The sequence below is a fragment of the Sorex araneus genome, chromosome 11, assembly GCF_027595985.1.
Source record: "Sorex araneus isolate mSorAra2 chromosome 11, mSorAra2.pri, whole genome shotgun sequence".
Lineage (NCBI taxonomy): Eukaryota > Metazoa > Chordata > Mammalia > Eulipotyphla > Soricidae > Sorex > Sorex araneus.
The window spans coordinates 48,881,920-48,896,824 of NC_073312.1; the positions used below are offsets into that span (position 1 = coordinate 48,881,920).

At 56.4% G+C, this 14,905-nt stretch overlaps 1 protein-coding gene across 3 annotated transcripts in view; it reads left to right on the forward strand.

The window, feature by feature from the left end:
* Positions 1 to 14,905, forward strand: part of TANGO2 (transport and golgi organization 2 homolog) — a 39,811-nt gene continuing 24,906 nt past the window's right edge. The window contains exons 1-3 of one of the 3 annotated variants that reach the window (XM_004607483.2): positions 1 to 60; positions 12,524 to 12,622; positions 14,468 to 14,556. In XM_004607483.2, coding sequence (XP_004607540.1) covers positions 12,567 to 12,622; positions 14,468 to 14,556 — 145 coding nt within the window. In that variant the 5' untranslated portion in view covers positions 1 to 60; positions 12,524 to 12,566. The other 2 variants (XM_055119372.1, XM_055119371.1) reach the window with 2 other exon arrangements.

Here is a 14,905-nt window from a genome sequence, read left to right on the forward strand (position 1 = left end):
GCCTAGGCGGTGGCAGCGGTGCGCGGGCGCGGCACCCGGAAGTCGGCGGCTGCGGAGGCGGTGAGTGTGCGGCCGGCGACCTGGGCCGGTGGACTCTGTTCCCCGGATCCGGCCCGGGCTCGCGGCCCAGGGCCCTGGGGGCGCGGGCCTGGAGGAGTGGGGCTGCGCCTTACCCCATTCAGCCTCAGTTTCTCCTTCCTGAGACAGAATGGAAATCAGGCGATCGGGTTAGGGGAAACCAACTGGCCCGGGCTGACGAAGTGCCCAGCGCGGTACTGGAGCGCGTTTCCAGCGATCCCTACCCGCGGCTGGAGCGCCGCCACCTCTGGAAAACTGGCAGAGACGGAACGGGCGGGGAGCTGCGTGGTCTCTGCAAGATGAGTGGGCTAGACTTCAGGACAGCTCTGGAACCCTGAGTCACGCTGCCCTTTGCCTGCGTTCTTTTGCGGGACAGCAGGGTGACAGCTGGTGCTGGCTCATCCTTGCTCCAAACACAGCATACCCCACCTCCCCACCTCCCCCACCTCTAGATCTGGGTAAGGGCTGGCTCTGCTGCTGACTTGAGACCCTTCCCCACCTTCCCCAACTCCAGCACCCCCAGCTCTGCCACCTTTCTTGGGCCCCAGCTTGAGAGTGACCCTTCTACCCTTGTACCTTCCCTGAGCCTCAGGTGAGCCCCTTGCTCCAGTTGTCCTGTCTTAGGTTGTGCCACCGCCTGCCCTGGTCCTGCTGTGTGGTCACAGAACCCTTCCACAAGGCAAGTGAAGGTTGGGATGGCCAGTTCTGGGTGCCTACAGCTGGCAGTACTTCAGACGTGCTTGGTTGCACTTAGTCCTGAATTCTCCAGGGCCACCTTTGGGGGCAAATATTCATGGGCCAAACCCTAGAGTCAAGGACAGAAACTGAGGTGCCATGTCATAGTAATGCCTCTTCACTGCTCCCCCCGCCTCCCACCCCAATCCCAGCTCTCTTATGGGGCAGGGAAGTCACTTGCTCTTACCCCCCTTCAGCCCCTGACCTTTCACCCCAAGTCCTGCAGCTGTGTTTGTTCTGGGATGTCTGCTGATCCTAATCCCTCAGGTCAAAATCAGTTGTTTCCTTCCCCCGTGCTGTCAGCTTTGCCACAGGCAGCTTTTGTCTTCATTTATGGGCTGTTTGAATCACGATGCACTGAGGTCATCATCATGTATGGTGTTGGCTATGCCTTCCTGTGCCTGGCTTTTTCAGAGGTGAGGGGTGGGGGGGGGGGGCGAGCTCTTTGGAAGTACCCGGGTGCTGCTTCTCCCTGTGGAGAGATGAGGGGCTCCAGAGCAGGTCTGGAGAGAAATGGCCCAAGCAGGAGTGAAATGGGCTTCCTGACTTGGGGCCACATATTGCTGCTGACCCTGTGGCAGACGGTGGAGCCTGGATCCATCCTTGGCTGAGGTGTGAGTGGGTACCTGTGGGTACATGCAGAGTCTGACTTTGGCGGGCATGGGGCATGGGATTTTGTGTTGAGAACCGTGGCCCTGGGGCCACGGAGCTGCCCTTTCACGTTATTGCACAGTCTTTTCCTTTCTCTGCCAACTTTTCTATTAGAGTGCCAAGAGAAAATGCCTAAACTCCATGGTGCATGGGCCAGCCACGGTCTCCTGGGGTGGTGGCTACTCGGGGTTGGCTGCCTGGACTTTGTCCATGTCTTCGGGACCTGTTCACTTTGAGGGTTTGCTTGGACCCTTCTCCTTTATGAGCCTAGGCTCACGGGGACCACTGGGAGGCTGGGCCGATCCCTGGCTTGTGGGGACTGAAGGTTCAGAGGTCACCCCTATTCTGAGCCTTTTGTTTTTTTGTTATTTTTTTCTTTTTTCCTTTTTTTGCTTTTTGAGTCACACCCGGCGATGCACAGGGGTTACTCCTGGCTCTGCACTCAGGAATTACTCCTGGCGGTGCCCAGAGGACCATATGGGATGCTGGGGATCGAACCCGGGTCAGCCATGTGCAAGGCAAATGCCCTACCCATTGTGCTATCATTCTAGCCCCTATTCTGAGCCTTTTGGACTGTTCTTGGTGCCCTTCCTTGCTGCTCCTTCAGGAGACAAGGAATAATGACCCTGAATGTGGGGCTGATTTTGTGCTCCTGAAATGCCTCAAACATCTTAGGAGAGGGTATCACAAGCAAAAAACAAATGTGTCCCCTGGCTTCTGGAGAGATCATCCAGGGGGTAAGTTTGATTCTCAGCACCACCCTCTATGGTTCCCAGAGTCTCTCCGGGAGAGACCTCTGAGCACAGAGCCAGGAATAAGCCCTGAACACAGCTGGGTGTGGCCCCTAAACAGAAACAAAAGGAGACTTGTCCCTGAGCAATGTCCCATAGTCAAATCAAGATCAAGGTGCCCTCGTGCTTGAGCAGGGGGGAGGACAGAGACCTGCAGGAGTGGGTCTGCCACTCTGGACGAGTTACAGAGCTCAGGGCTCACAGCCAAGTCCCGGAGTAGCTCCAGTGTGTGCCCAGGCCTGTTTACCTCCTCTGCCAGCAGCAGGAAAGAGCTGCTCACCCAAGGAAAGAACAGCTTGAGCTTTCTGCTCTGCCCTGGGGGCCGCCCCCCAGCAACTCAGCCCTAGGGGCTAGGGGCAAGTGACCTGGCTTCCCAGCTCTGCTACTGGGAGTCTGAGAGGCCCCGACTTCTGCAAGACCTCTCGAGACCATGGACAGGCTGGTCTAGCCAGAACAATGTCTCCCCAAATGTGCTGAACAAGAAGTGTAAGAAATGAGGTTCCCAGAGCCTAGGTCGTGGTGGGTGATTGTGCAGAGCCTGAATACCAGCAGGTTGAGGCCCCAAGTCTTGGTGAAAATGTTTGCCTGGCCTTGTCCTACCTTGTTGCTCCTCTCCCCTCTGCGCCTCTGCCGGCCCACCTTCCCTTTACCTTTTCAGTTCCCAAAGGGAAGTACTGCCCCCTCCCTTGCTCTCCATTCACGGCATTATGTAGCTTCTTGCAGTATGGAGATGTTTAGAGCCAGGGCTGAATCCCTTCCCCAGTCTCCCTTGAGTGTCTTTGTCTGGTCTTTCGTGCCTCCCCTCTGCCTGCCCATAGGAACAGTTCTAAGTCAGCGGGGATGGAAGGCAGGGTCACTTTCCTGTAGCAGGGAGCTTTGAAGTGGGGCTTGGGTGAAGCAGTCTTTTTGTTTTATTTTGATTTTTGTTTTGCAATACTGGGGTTAAAATCCAGAAACTTTCAAATAAACAATGTGCTCTGCTGCCCAGCGCCATCCTTGAGTGTGTCATCCCTCCTTCCCCCCACTTGATGGAGATGGTGTCTGCTAGAAGAGTGCATCGTTTTCAGGAAATAGCTCAGTGGGGTTGAGTGCAGGTCTTGCATGCTTCAGGTGCTGAGTTTGATCCCCAGTACCCATCCTCTCCCTCCTCCCTCCCTTCCTCCCTCTCTCCCTCCCTACCTCCCTCCCTCCCTCCCACCTACGCATCATCACTGGTGACCCCCGAGCACTGTGAAGCCTGATCATCCCTTAGACTTACACAGCAAGGCTGAGTTGCCAGGAGTGGCCAGACTTCCCTCTCCACCCCCACCTCCAAAAGTCCCACATTTTAAGTGTCTGGCGCATGGTTGTGTCCTTGACCCCAGAGGTGCAGCTGCCATCCTGTCAGGGTGTCAGAGCCACCACACGGTCCCAGAGTTCTCCCTTGTGTCCCCTGGATGGGGTGGGCCTGCCCTGATGTCCGCTCCCAAGGACAAGTCTTATTTCTGGCCACCAAATGTCCCCAGCACTACAGGTGTAAAAGAAAAGGAACGGGGGCGGGAGGAGCGCCTCACCGCACCGAGCCAGGCACAGGGCGAATGAAGGAACGGAGGCAAGATGTTTGGTCTCAATCGCAGTTTATTCCAATCTTCTCTCTATACACTCCCGTCTCTCTCTCTGCTTCTCCGGAACTCCCCCCAGCCCCCTCATACAGCCGCCTTAAATCCCCCGCATCCTGCTCAGGATGCGGCAGGCCTGGGCTTATGCATAGGTGTGGTTACAATCAATGAGGGGTAAAGTTCTATCCCTTAGGGGATGCTTTCACTAGGACAGAATCTCTTTCAGCAGGACATCCGCCCAAGAGTGGAATCCCATGGGTGTGTTTCTTCTCTCCTTGTCCAACTAACATATAAGTATTCATATTATAAATCATTTTGTATGGACATAGCAAGAGACGCATTAAGCTTATAGAATTGCTCTCCAGGGGGGTCACCTCGATCTCAGACTACAGCGCTCAGGCCAGATTAGTCTTTCCTAGCCCTAGCAGGGCCCTAGTCTCATCTTTGCTTTTGGATCATGACATGACATGCCCATGACCAAGCTTTTAACATATAGTTAAGCATTAGGCGCTTTGGCCAGGCCCATCTCGATGCCAGGGTAGCACATAACTCACCGCTTGCCCTGGGTCCATCCCGTCCCTCGTTGGGACCCTGCTTTTGGGGGTGCTAGGAAGCAAGGGCAGCTGAGGCTTAAGTTGAGAAAGCAGATGCCCGGGAGTGAATAATATTTGAAGCCAATTAAATCCCATGTTACCAAAGCATATTAATAAATGTCTTTCTTTGTCCACACAAAAAGGATATTGTTTTAAAGTAAACTATTCAAAAGACATAAGAGAGGAGAAAGACAATATTAACTTATAATACAAGTACACTGTCCTAGCAAGGTCTGACCTTACAAATTAACAGAGTTTGATTAGAGGAAGAGCAGATAAACTGGTAGAAGTGGCTACAGATAAACAAAGGAATGGGAGTGACTGATATACCTAAGTTCCTAGTGGCAAGGGGAGCAGGACATACCAATGTAGTCTAGAATTACTTAGAGATTATTACCAGATAAACCCAAATTCTGTGGCAAGGGAGAAAGGACAAACCAATGATATCCAACATCAGGTGACATTTCTTGTCCCACCGTTAGCATCTTGGTGTGTGGGCGTGACTGGGGATGAGCTTGGGGTGACCTCCACTTCCAGGCTATGGCTCCCTAGTTTGTGTCGCTCCACGGAACCCGGGTACCTCCACCTAGTGCCTGGTGTGTGTGTGTGTGTGTGTGTGTGTGAGAGAGAGAGAGAGAGAGAGAGAGAGAGAGAGAGAGAGAGAGAGAGAGAGAAGAGAGAGAGAGAGAGAGAGAGAGAGAGAGAGAGAGAGAGGGAGAGAGAGTATGTGTGTATGGCACAACTGGAGTTCTAAAAGATTCTGTGAATCACCAAGCAGGATCACAGAGTTGATGCCATAGCGAAAGTGATTCAGCCAGCATGTGGCACATGCAGTCCCCCCTGAGGGGCTCTGTGCCTGCACCTCCTCCCCAAGGGGGTGGATAGATGGCTGTCCAGCAAGGGATGCATGTGGGGTTCTCAGCCCACACCATCCACACAGGCAGACAACTGGCAGTTCTGAGAACTGAGTCAAGCACTAGCATGGCAGGCAGTTGAAAGCAAGGGGCTCGCTCTGCACTGCAGGGAGGCCTGCCCCTGTGCTGTCAGGCAGGGCCCATTTGCTTTACATTCACAGACTGATGGGCACTACCACAGGCCAAGCTGCATCGCAGGGGAGGGGTTGGGGGAGGCAGCTTGAGGGGCAGGCAGGGTCCTTTTGGCCTCCTTTCCTAGTGGACTCTATGAGCACCCCTATCTGTCTTTCATCAGGTTGCTAGGGAAGCAGATCGACCCTGGCTCCCCGCTAGCCCTCATCTGAACCACCAGTCTCCTCTCTTGCTCTTCGCCTGTGTCTTTAGCAAGACCCGAGCGATTGTCTTTTCCTTGAACTTTTTCTTTTTCTTTGTTTGGTTTTTCTTTGGGGGCTACATTTGGCTAGTCTTCAAGGCTTGCTCCTGACTCTGTGCTCAGGGATCACTCCTCGTAGGCCTCAGGAGACCCTATGGGGTACAAGGGTCGAACCCTGGTCGACCACTTGCAAGGCAAAGACCCTACCTGCTGTATTATCTTTTCTTTTTTTTTTTTGCTTTTTGGGTCACACCTGGCGATGCACAGGGGTTACTCCTGGCTTTGCACTCAGAAATTACTCCTGGTGGTGCTTAGGGGACCATATGGGATGCTGGGAATCGAACCTGGGTTGGCCGCGTGCAAGGCAAACGCCCGACCCGCTGTGCTATCGCTCCAGCCCCCCTGTATTATCTTTTCTTAACTGCTACAGGGAGTAAAGTTGGAGTCTGATCCACCTGAAGGACTGGGGCTTCCCGACAGTGAGGAATGGGATGATCTCAGAAATGATGGGTGAGCAGCTAGGATGGAGGATGCTAGGAAAACCGTCAAAAGCGTTATCAGCAGATGGGCGGTAGTGCCTGGAAAGTTCCCCTGCTTCCCTCAGCCAGGCGCTGAGAGGAGTTGGTGCCCATCTGTGACCCACACTTCCTGTTTGATAGGATTTCCAGGTGCTTGGGAGAGGGCAAAGCCAGCTGCTCCTCAGACTGCTTCCCAGTACCTGAGGAGGCCCTGGCTCTTGCCTTTTGCTTTTCCTTTCCCAGTTCTGGTGGGGATTCAGGTGTCGATGGACTTCAGGTATGTGGGAACTGCTGCTCGTGTGGCCAGGGTGGCTGGCTTAATGGGGAGACTGAACAGAGGTGCAGGGGGAGGGTGGTGCAGGCTGAAGGGGGAGCAGAGGTGTGGGCTGAGGGTGGTGCAGGGTGAGGGTGGGAGAGCAGAGGTGTGGGCTGAGGGTGGTGCAGGGTGAGGGTGGGGGAGGAGAGGTACAGGCTGAGGCTGGTTGAGCCTGCCCTGGAAGGCGAAGTGCTTCCCGTAGAACACAGTCTACCTAGAAACCTGCCAGAAGTTTCTAGCAGGAGCCCATGGCAAGGCGATGGTGGGTATTCTGACCTTGTATGTTTGCACATGTTTCTGCCTGGCCTGAATTAGAGCCTCAGGGCTGGGGGCCCTGTGCTCCCCCACTCAGCCCCTGTCAGATGCTATCGACGAGGATGCATTTCCTGACCTGCAGCCTTCTCTTCCTACGAGTGCTTTGTTCCTGTTTGGTTCCAAGTTGATTTGTCTGGTTACTAGTGCATCAGTGGGTCTGAAGGCCACTCCTGGCAATGCTCAGCTTGGCTCTGTGGGCCCTGATGATTCAGTGCTTGCTTGGGCCTAATATGTCTCGTTGGGGTCGCATGGTGCTGGGGCCACCAGCAGTGAATGTCCTGGGGACTGTGCCATGCCAGGGATTGAGCCTAGCACACTGCATGGCATATACTCTAGTCCTTTGAGCAACCTTCCTGTACCCTGTATAGGATTTATTTATTTATTTTTATTTAAAAAAATTTCTAAAAGAAAGAAAAGGGGGGTGGGCTGGAGCAATAGCACAGCGGGTAGGGCGTTTGCCTTGCATGCGGCCGACACGGGGTTCGATTCCCAGCATCCCATATGGTCCCCTGAGCACCGCCAGGAGTAATTCCTGAGTGCAGAGCCAGGAAGTAGCCTCTGAGCATTGCTGGGTGTGACCCAAAAAGAAAAAATATTCTTTTTGGTTTGGGGGCATCCCGGGGAGTGCTCAGGGGCTTTTCTCTTGGTGCTCAGAGCATGCTTGAAGGACCATATGTGGTGCTGGAGACCAAACTCAGGCCTTGAGCTGTGCCTTGTGCCTGTAAGCATCATTCCAGGCTTATGTGTGGTTAAGGGCATTGAACTAAGGTCAATGCATGCCAGGCAAGTGCCCAAACCTCTGTTTGGTTGCTCCAGCCAAAGCTCAGCTCTTTACACGAGCTCTTGGTAGAGGGAGTGCCCTGCTGCCTTCTGCGCTCGGAGCCTCTGAGTCGTAGAGGTTGGCACCACAGGTCAGCCACAGTGAGGATGCTGCGGACCTGGGCCTGGCAGGCCTGCACCCACCCCAGGGTTGGTGCCAGCAGCTCCAGCCCCCTGCTTTCCCTGTGGAACGACTTGGGCCACAGGAAGCATCCTGTTAGGTCCTCGTGCCAGACGTGGGTGACCTTATCCCCTCAGCAGTGTGGTTCTGGGCTCACGAGCACTGGTGCTGTGAGTCTCCACTGAGGCCTCCTGTGGGGGTTATCCGGTCCTAGTCACAGGCTCTGGTCTCTCATCCCAGTGGCTCCTGGAACTGTCACCACATGATTTGGCTCCTTCTCTACCTCAGTTGCCTTTGGGGGCCTCCCAAGCCTCCCTGCCTGTGTGCCCCCTGTGGGCACAGGGACTTCAGTGAGGGGACACATGCAGGCTTTCCTCAGGGCTTCTTGTGCCTAGGGGGTGTTGGCTGTAGGGCAGTCACTGAGGCCAGCAGGTTCCCCGGATGCCCTGCCTGCAGCCAGGTGAGTGCCCGGTAGGGCTGCGCAGTGCAGGTAATGGGTCCTGGCCCTCTGGGGCCACCTGGGAGCAGCCGCAGAGTCCCAGAGGCCCCTTAGCCCCAGCCTCACTTCTCCTGGGCTCCTTCACCCTGAGCATAGTCCTCGAGGTGTCAGCAGTGGGGTCTGGGGAGAGGGGTGCCCCCAGCTGGTCAGTGGGGCCCAGCCTCCTGCAGGCAGTGCCTCATGCCCAAAGACCCAGATTGTGTGGCACCTGCCCCCTTTGGTGGCATCCCTGGCTGCCATCCTGACTGCCAGAGCAGGGAGGGAGGCCACCCTAGGCACAAGAGGGCGCGTCAGGACGATGGGCTCCTTGGCCAGGCCTCAGGCTATAGCTGGTGGGCAGCAGGCCTGCTCGAGTGGGGGGCGAGGGACTGGAGAGAAAGGCAGTTCCTGATGGTCCCCTCCCCAGGGGCTGGCTTTCCTCTCGTCCTTCCCTCCCAATGACCACGTCTTCACCGAGGCCACAGCCCTGGGACCTATGTCCACACTTCTGGCGCCGGGCTGCCTGGAGCACCAGCGCAGACCTTCCCTCAGTGCATCTGGAGAGGCAGGCCGGCTACCCACCCCGGCCAGCTTGGCAGGGCCGCATCTGGCTGAGCCCCTCTGGCAGAGCAGCTCCTGCCCGGAATCCTCCCCAGCAAGCCGACCCGGAGACCAGCGGTGTCAGGGCTGCTGAGGCTGGCACAAGCTGCTCCTCTCTAGTGGCAAGGGCCAGGTGGCATAGTCTCTCCTGGGGCCATGAATCGGGGGACAGCCTTTGGCACTGTGGCTCTGGGCCTGCTGGTCATTAGCAGATTGGCTCCCACTGCTGCCTGCCCTGGGCCTGGGGGGGCCATAGACCAATGTTTCCCAAAGTAGGCAGTATACTGCCTCTGGGCAGGGGGTAGGGTGCCGGGCAGCACCAAATTGTACCTATTTGTTTGAGCTGGAGAGATAGTACAGCAGGTTGAGCACTTGCCTTGCACTTGGCTGACTTGGGTTTGATCCACAGCACCCCATGTGGTTGGTCACCCAAGCCCAACCAGGAGTAATTTCTGAGTGCAGAGCTTGGAGTACCCACGAAGCATCACCGGGTGTGGCCCCAAAACAAAACTCTGGAGGCTGGAGCAATAGTACAATGGGCAGGGCGCTTCCCTTGCACACAGCCAGTCCAGTTTCAATCCCTGGAATTCCATGTGGTCCCCTGAGCCCGTCAGTAGTGATTCCTGATTGCAAAGCCAGGAATAACCCCTGACATTGCCAGGTTTGGGGGGAAAAAATTCTGTTTGCTTAAGGGAAGAAGATTGCCAGGGGCCACTGAGTACTTTACTTATTCTGAGAGCAGATAGTAGGTCTAAGATTGGAAATCTGCCATAGAAGGCTCCAGCTGGCCACACCTAAACATTCTCTTGGAGAGAAAAGTGTTCCCAGGATGAAGGACACGGTTCTCCTGGCCCCTATACTGGATTGGGGGGCAGTGAGGAACCGTGTCTGCAGCCCTGCTCAGGTTTGCTGTCCCGGACAGTGTTGTCTGATTCCACTGACCCTTCTCAGCAACTCTCTCACCTGTTACAGTCTCTCACGGGTTCAGTTAGCACCGACAGTGGCTTCTTGCTCTGCATGTGCTTCCCGGGGCTCCTCCTGGTCTCCGTGGTCACTGCCTCCCCAGCTCTGCTGGGAGTGGGGGTTGTGCGGTGGGGACGCTCTCTGTGTCTGCTGCCTGGTGCTCTCGGGGTGCTGGTTGATCTGTGGTCCTCCCCGATGGTGCTGCTCTTCACCCCCAAGACGGTGGGGTCTCTTCCAGCTCTAGATGAGGAGCACTTTTGTTTGCCAGGCATCAGGGATCCTGCCCATGGAGGAGCCCCTCAAGACAGGTGTTTGGGGGCTAGGGACATGACTCAAAGGCTGGAGCCCCTGATGTGGGAGGCCCAGTTTGGGTTGCTGGCACCGCCTTGTCCCCTGAGCATGGCTGGGAATGACCCCTAACATGGGTGTGCCTGTCAGAACAAAAACAGTTCTAGGTGTGAGGGTCCCTGAACCCCCTCATTGACCCGGGTTCTGCCCATGGAGTTTCTTAGGCCACCCTCACTTCAAGCGCTGTCCCTATGGCCCCAGGGGTGGCTGTGGGCAGGTGCCCCCAGTCACCCCCTGATAGTTGCTCCCCCCAGGGTTCCAGCTTCTCTTGGGGGCTCTTGCCAGAACCCTGGGACAACGGACTTGGGAATTTCTCTCAGCCCCACTCACTGCAGAGGCCTCAAGCACCTATGCCTCTGGACCCCTGACCCAGATGAGCACATGGCAGAGGAGTGGCCCTGGGCTCCACCATCCTCTCTGGATCCCACATTCTCCAAGATGTTGGCCAAACCCGGCGTGGCCTCCTCAGTTCTGGAAGATCTTCCTCATCCTTTGGATGTTTGAGTTGTTTTTATCAGGGGTGGGGGGAAGGCAGTAGCCTGGTCCCAGTATTGGGGGTGTTGGGCACCCCCGGGAGCTCCTGGCCCCCAGGGGACACCACCAGGATACTTCAAGGCGGGTTGCAGCCCGCACTATCCTCCAGACCCCTGTGGTGCTGGGCACGCCTGCCCCTCAGCATCTCTCGCTGCTGACCTGCCAGCGCCTGGCGCCCCTGTGCTTCTCCACCCGAGGCTGCCTCCCACCTTGCTGCCTCAGTCCCCTGAGGCCCGGAACCTCGCTGAAAACACAAGCTGGTTCCCAGAAGTCTCCAGCCAGGGGAAGTCTGAGGGGGAACACAGGGCTGAATCCTGTGGTGCAATGGGGACAGTTGAGTCCCCCTCACTGCACCAGCCCAGCCAGTGAGCGGGAGCGGGTAGGGGGCCTCTGTGGGGCTGACCCCTGAGGGATCTAGGGACTTGGCGCCAGCCATGGCCTTGTCTGAGTGTTCCCTCAGGCCTTAGCCCCTTGGTGGCCCCTCTGCCTGCTGTGGCCAGACTTCCTTCCCCCAGCCACTTGCTGTCCACATGGCGCTGGCATGGCTTTGAGGACAGGGTGGCGGTGGTGGAGGCCCCTCCTCCCATGAGTGCTGAGAGACAGGTGGCCGCTGGCACCCTCACTGGCCGCCTGCCTGTCTCCAGGATTGAGGCCTCTCCTGGAACTGTGGAGCGTGGGCCTCAGGGTGAGGCGCCAAGCTGGCACCATCTGGCCCCTGGGGTGGCCTGTCCAGCATGGTGGCTCCCTCCCCAGCATGGCCACACTAAAGCCAGGGCAGGGTGGCACAAGTGACTATGGCTTGGGTTGAGGCCTGGGCATCTCATCTCTGCTCTGGCCCTCCGGGTGCCCAGCCCACAGCCTGGCCTTAGAGCTGGGGCTCTCCTGAGCGGGGCCAGCTCATCCTGGGCGATCCTATTCTGCTGGCAGGCCCTGCCTGTGCCCTCCCCAGCCCCAAGGACACCCCAGTCTTCTGCTCTTGAAGTTCAGTGGCTGCCTCTAGATACCCACACATGCACACATAGTCACATACACCAGCACTCACACACACACACACACACACACACACACACACAACACACACACACACACGCACAGATGCACCCCCCACATGCACATAAACGCATATGCACCTCATGCACATATTTATATACTTATGCACACATGTCCCTTGTGCACACAAATGTATACACACAGGCACTCCCCCACACGTGCACACAAATGCACATCCCACACACAGGTCTATGCTTCGGGGCTCCACGGATCCAACTGTGTGAGCCATGCATCTGTGAGCCATTCAGACTTGCCCCATCACCTCTGGGGTGGGCCCCTGGGCTCCCATCCTAGCCACACTCCCCCAGGCTCCCATCACAGAGTATGCACTGCTGACTCCTGGGTGGACGCATGACCCAGGCATGTGGGCTTTGCCCAGGCTCCTGCTGCTGATGTGCATGCACTGGGCCTGACAGTTCCGCTGGCTGCACCCGGGCTCTGGGAGGTAGACAGTGTCTGCTTGTACACAGCCTTAGAAACCCTGGGCTCAGCCTTGCAGGGCCGGGTTGGAGTTGGTGCTGGTGGCAGGAAAGGATGGAGAACCTGAGGTGAGCAGGTCTCAGAGCCGCCAGGAGTGAAGGAGAGGCCCCAGCCCTGTGGCTCTTCCTCGGCTGCGGTGGGGCCAGGCACGTGTTGAGGTGGCAGTCTCCTGGACCAGGGGGCTGTGCAGGTCAGGGGATGGTGGTCCCAGGCGCCTCTTTGCTCAACTGTCTTTCTTTTTCCTGCAGACCTTGTGAACCCGCACATGAGTGTAGCCTCCCCCTGGGCCCGATGTGCATCATCTTCTTTAAGTTTAATCCTCGCCCTGTTTCCAAAAATGCCTACAGGTAATCTCCCACTGTCATCCTCCCCATGATAACCCCCACTCTATGCCATCCTCCCCGTGGTAACCCCCACTCTATGCTGTCCTCCCTGTGGTAACCCCCACTCTGTGCCATCCTTCTCGTGGTAACCCCCACTTTATGCCATCCTCCTGTGGTAAACCCCACTCTGCCATCCTCCCTGTGGTAACTCCCACTCTATGCCACCCTTCCTGTGGTAACTCCCACTCTATGCCACCCTTCCTGTGGTAACTCCTACTCTATGCCACCCTCCCTGTGGTAACTCCCACTCTGTGCCATCCTTCCCATGGTAACCCCTACTTTATGCCATCCTCCTGTGTTAAACCCCACTCTGACATCTTCCTGTGGTAAACCCCTCTGCCATCCTTCCCATGGTAACCCCCACTCTATGCCATCCTCTTCTCTGTGGCCTCAGGTACCTGTAGGTGCAGGAGGGGCTGTGGGTGCTCACGGGTGAGGACAGGGCCATGGTCAGTGCAGTCACTCCATGTGGGGTGCTGGAAGCATGCGTCTCAGTCCTGTGGATCTCGGATCACAAAAGGGCAGACATTCAGCCATGGAAGTTCATGAGGTGGCCAGCACAGAGGACCCAGTGGGTCCAGGTGTGGGCGCTGCCTTGTGGGCTCTGCAGGGGATCAGGGCAGCAGAACTGGGGTGATGGGGTTCAAGAGCCTGACCTGAGCTGACTGTCCATGTTGCTGGTGATGGGTTTGGGTAGTGGTCACTGCCAGTAGGGTCTGTGGATCCTGATCAAGGACGTGTCATTTGGGTGTGGGGGACAGCTGGCATACTGGCCAGAGGAAGGGGGGATCAGGAGGGGCCGATTCTGATCCAGTTTCCCCCCCACCCATGTCCTGTGATTCTGGGCTCTAGAGGTGCCTCTCTGTTGGCAGGAGCGCCCTAGCCGGAACCCAGAGCCCTTCATCCACGTATGAATGAGACAGAGGTTTAACCCGCCGTCAGAGAGGTTGTTTGAAATTATTTACTTAGGCACTTACCTGGGAGCTTGTCATCACTTTAACATGTCCAGGGAGAAGGGGTCCAGCTTGGGGGTGCCACTGCTCAGGGCCTCTGTGGCTGCGTCAGGCCTTCCCGCCACTCCCTCTTGCCTTAGCCATGCCTATTTTGGTCAGATACACTGGCAGTTGTCCCCTGCCCTCGTGCCCACTCGGCTCCTCCCATCCCCCATCAGTAGCTGGAGAAACAGGAGCAACTCAGTGTTAGTAGAGTGCAGGGGATGGATACACCTGCCTTTCTGACTCATCCACGTAGCACATGTAGCTTTCACCACTTCCTCCTGGAACTCTTTCATCCTCCCATGTCGAAACTCTGTCCCCAATGAGCAGAGCGCTCACTTCATCCCTCCCTGGTTTCCCTTCTTCCCCTCCCTCCCTCCCTCCTTTCCTCTCTCCCTCTCTCTTCCTCTCTCCTTCCTTCCTTCCTTCCTTCCTTCCTTCCTTCCTTCCTTCCTTCCTTCCTTCCTTCCTTCCTTCCTTCCTTCCTTCCTTCCTTCCTTCCTTCCTTCCTTTTGTTATTGGGCCACACCAGTGATGCTCAGGGGTTACTTCTGACTCTGTAGTCAGGAATAACTCCTGGTGCACAGGGATGGAACCTGAGTCAGCTGTGTGCCAGGCAAGTGTCCTACCTGCCATACTATCACTTAAACCCTGCCCCGCTCTGTTCTTTTTTTTTTTTTCTTTTTGGGTCACACCTGGCCATGCACAGGGGTCATTCCTGGCTCTGCACTTGTCAATAAGAGAAAGAAAACTCAGCGCCTGGCCGCTGCTGTTGTTTCTGTTTTCATCTGAGACCTCCTGCTTTCCTCTTCAGGCTCATCCTGGCAGCCAACAGGGATGAATTCTACCACAGGCCTGCCAAGGTAGCTGACTTCTGGGGGAGCAACAATGAGATCCTCAGCGGTGAGTGGCCCTCCCCACTGGTCCCCTGCTGCAGAGCATGCCCAGGTGGCCTCTGACTGACCCCAGTTCTGCTTCTGGGTACCAGGACGAAATGAATGTGGGATGAATGAATGTGGGATGCTAGTGAGTCTTCTGGGGCCTAATATTGGGGTTCCAGGCCCAGCACCAGCTACATGGCTGCCTGGGTTCTAAATCTTTGGAAGAATTTGCCAGAAGGATCTCAGTTGGTTTTATTAGTTTTGGCTTTGGTTTGGGGGCCACATGCAGCAATGTTAGGGTTACTTCTGGCTCTGCACTCAGGGATCACTCCTGGTAGGGCCCAGGGGGCCATATGGGATGTTAGGGATTG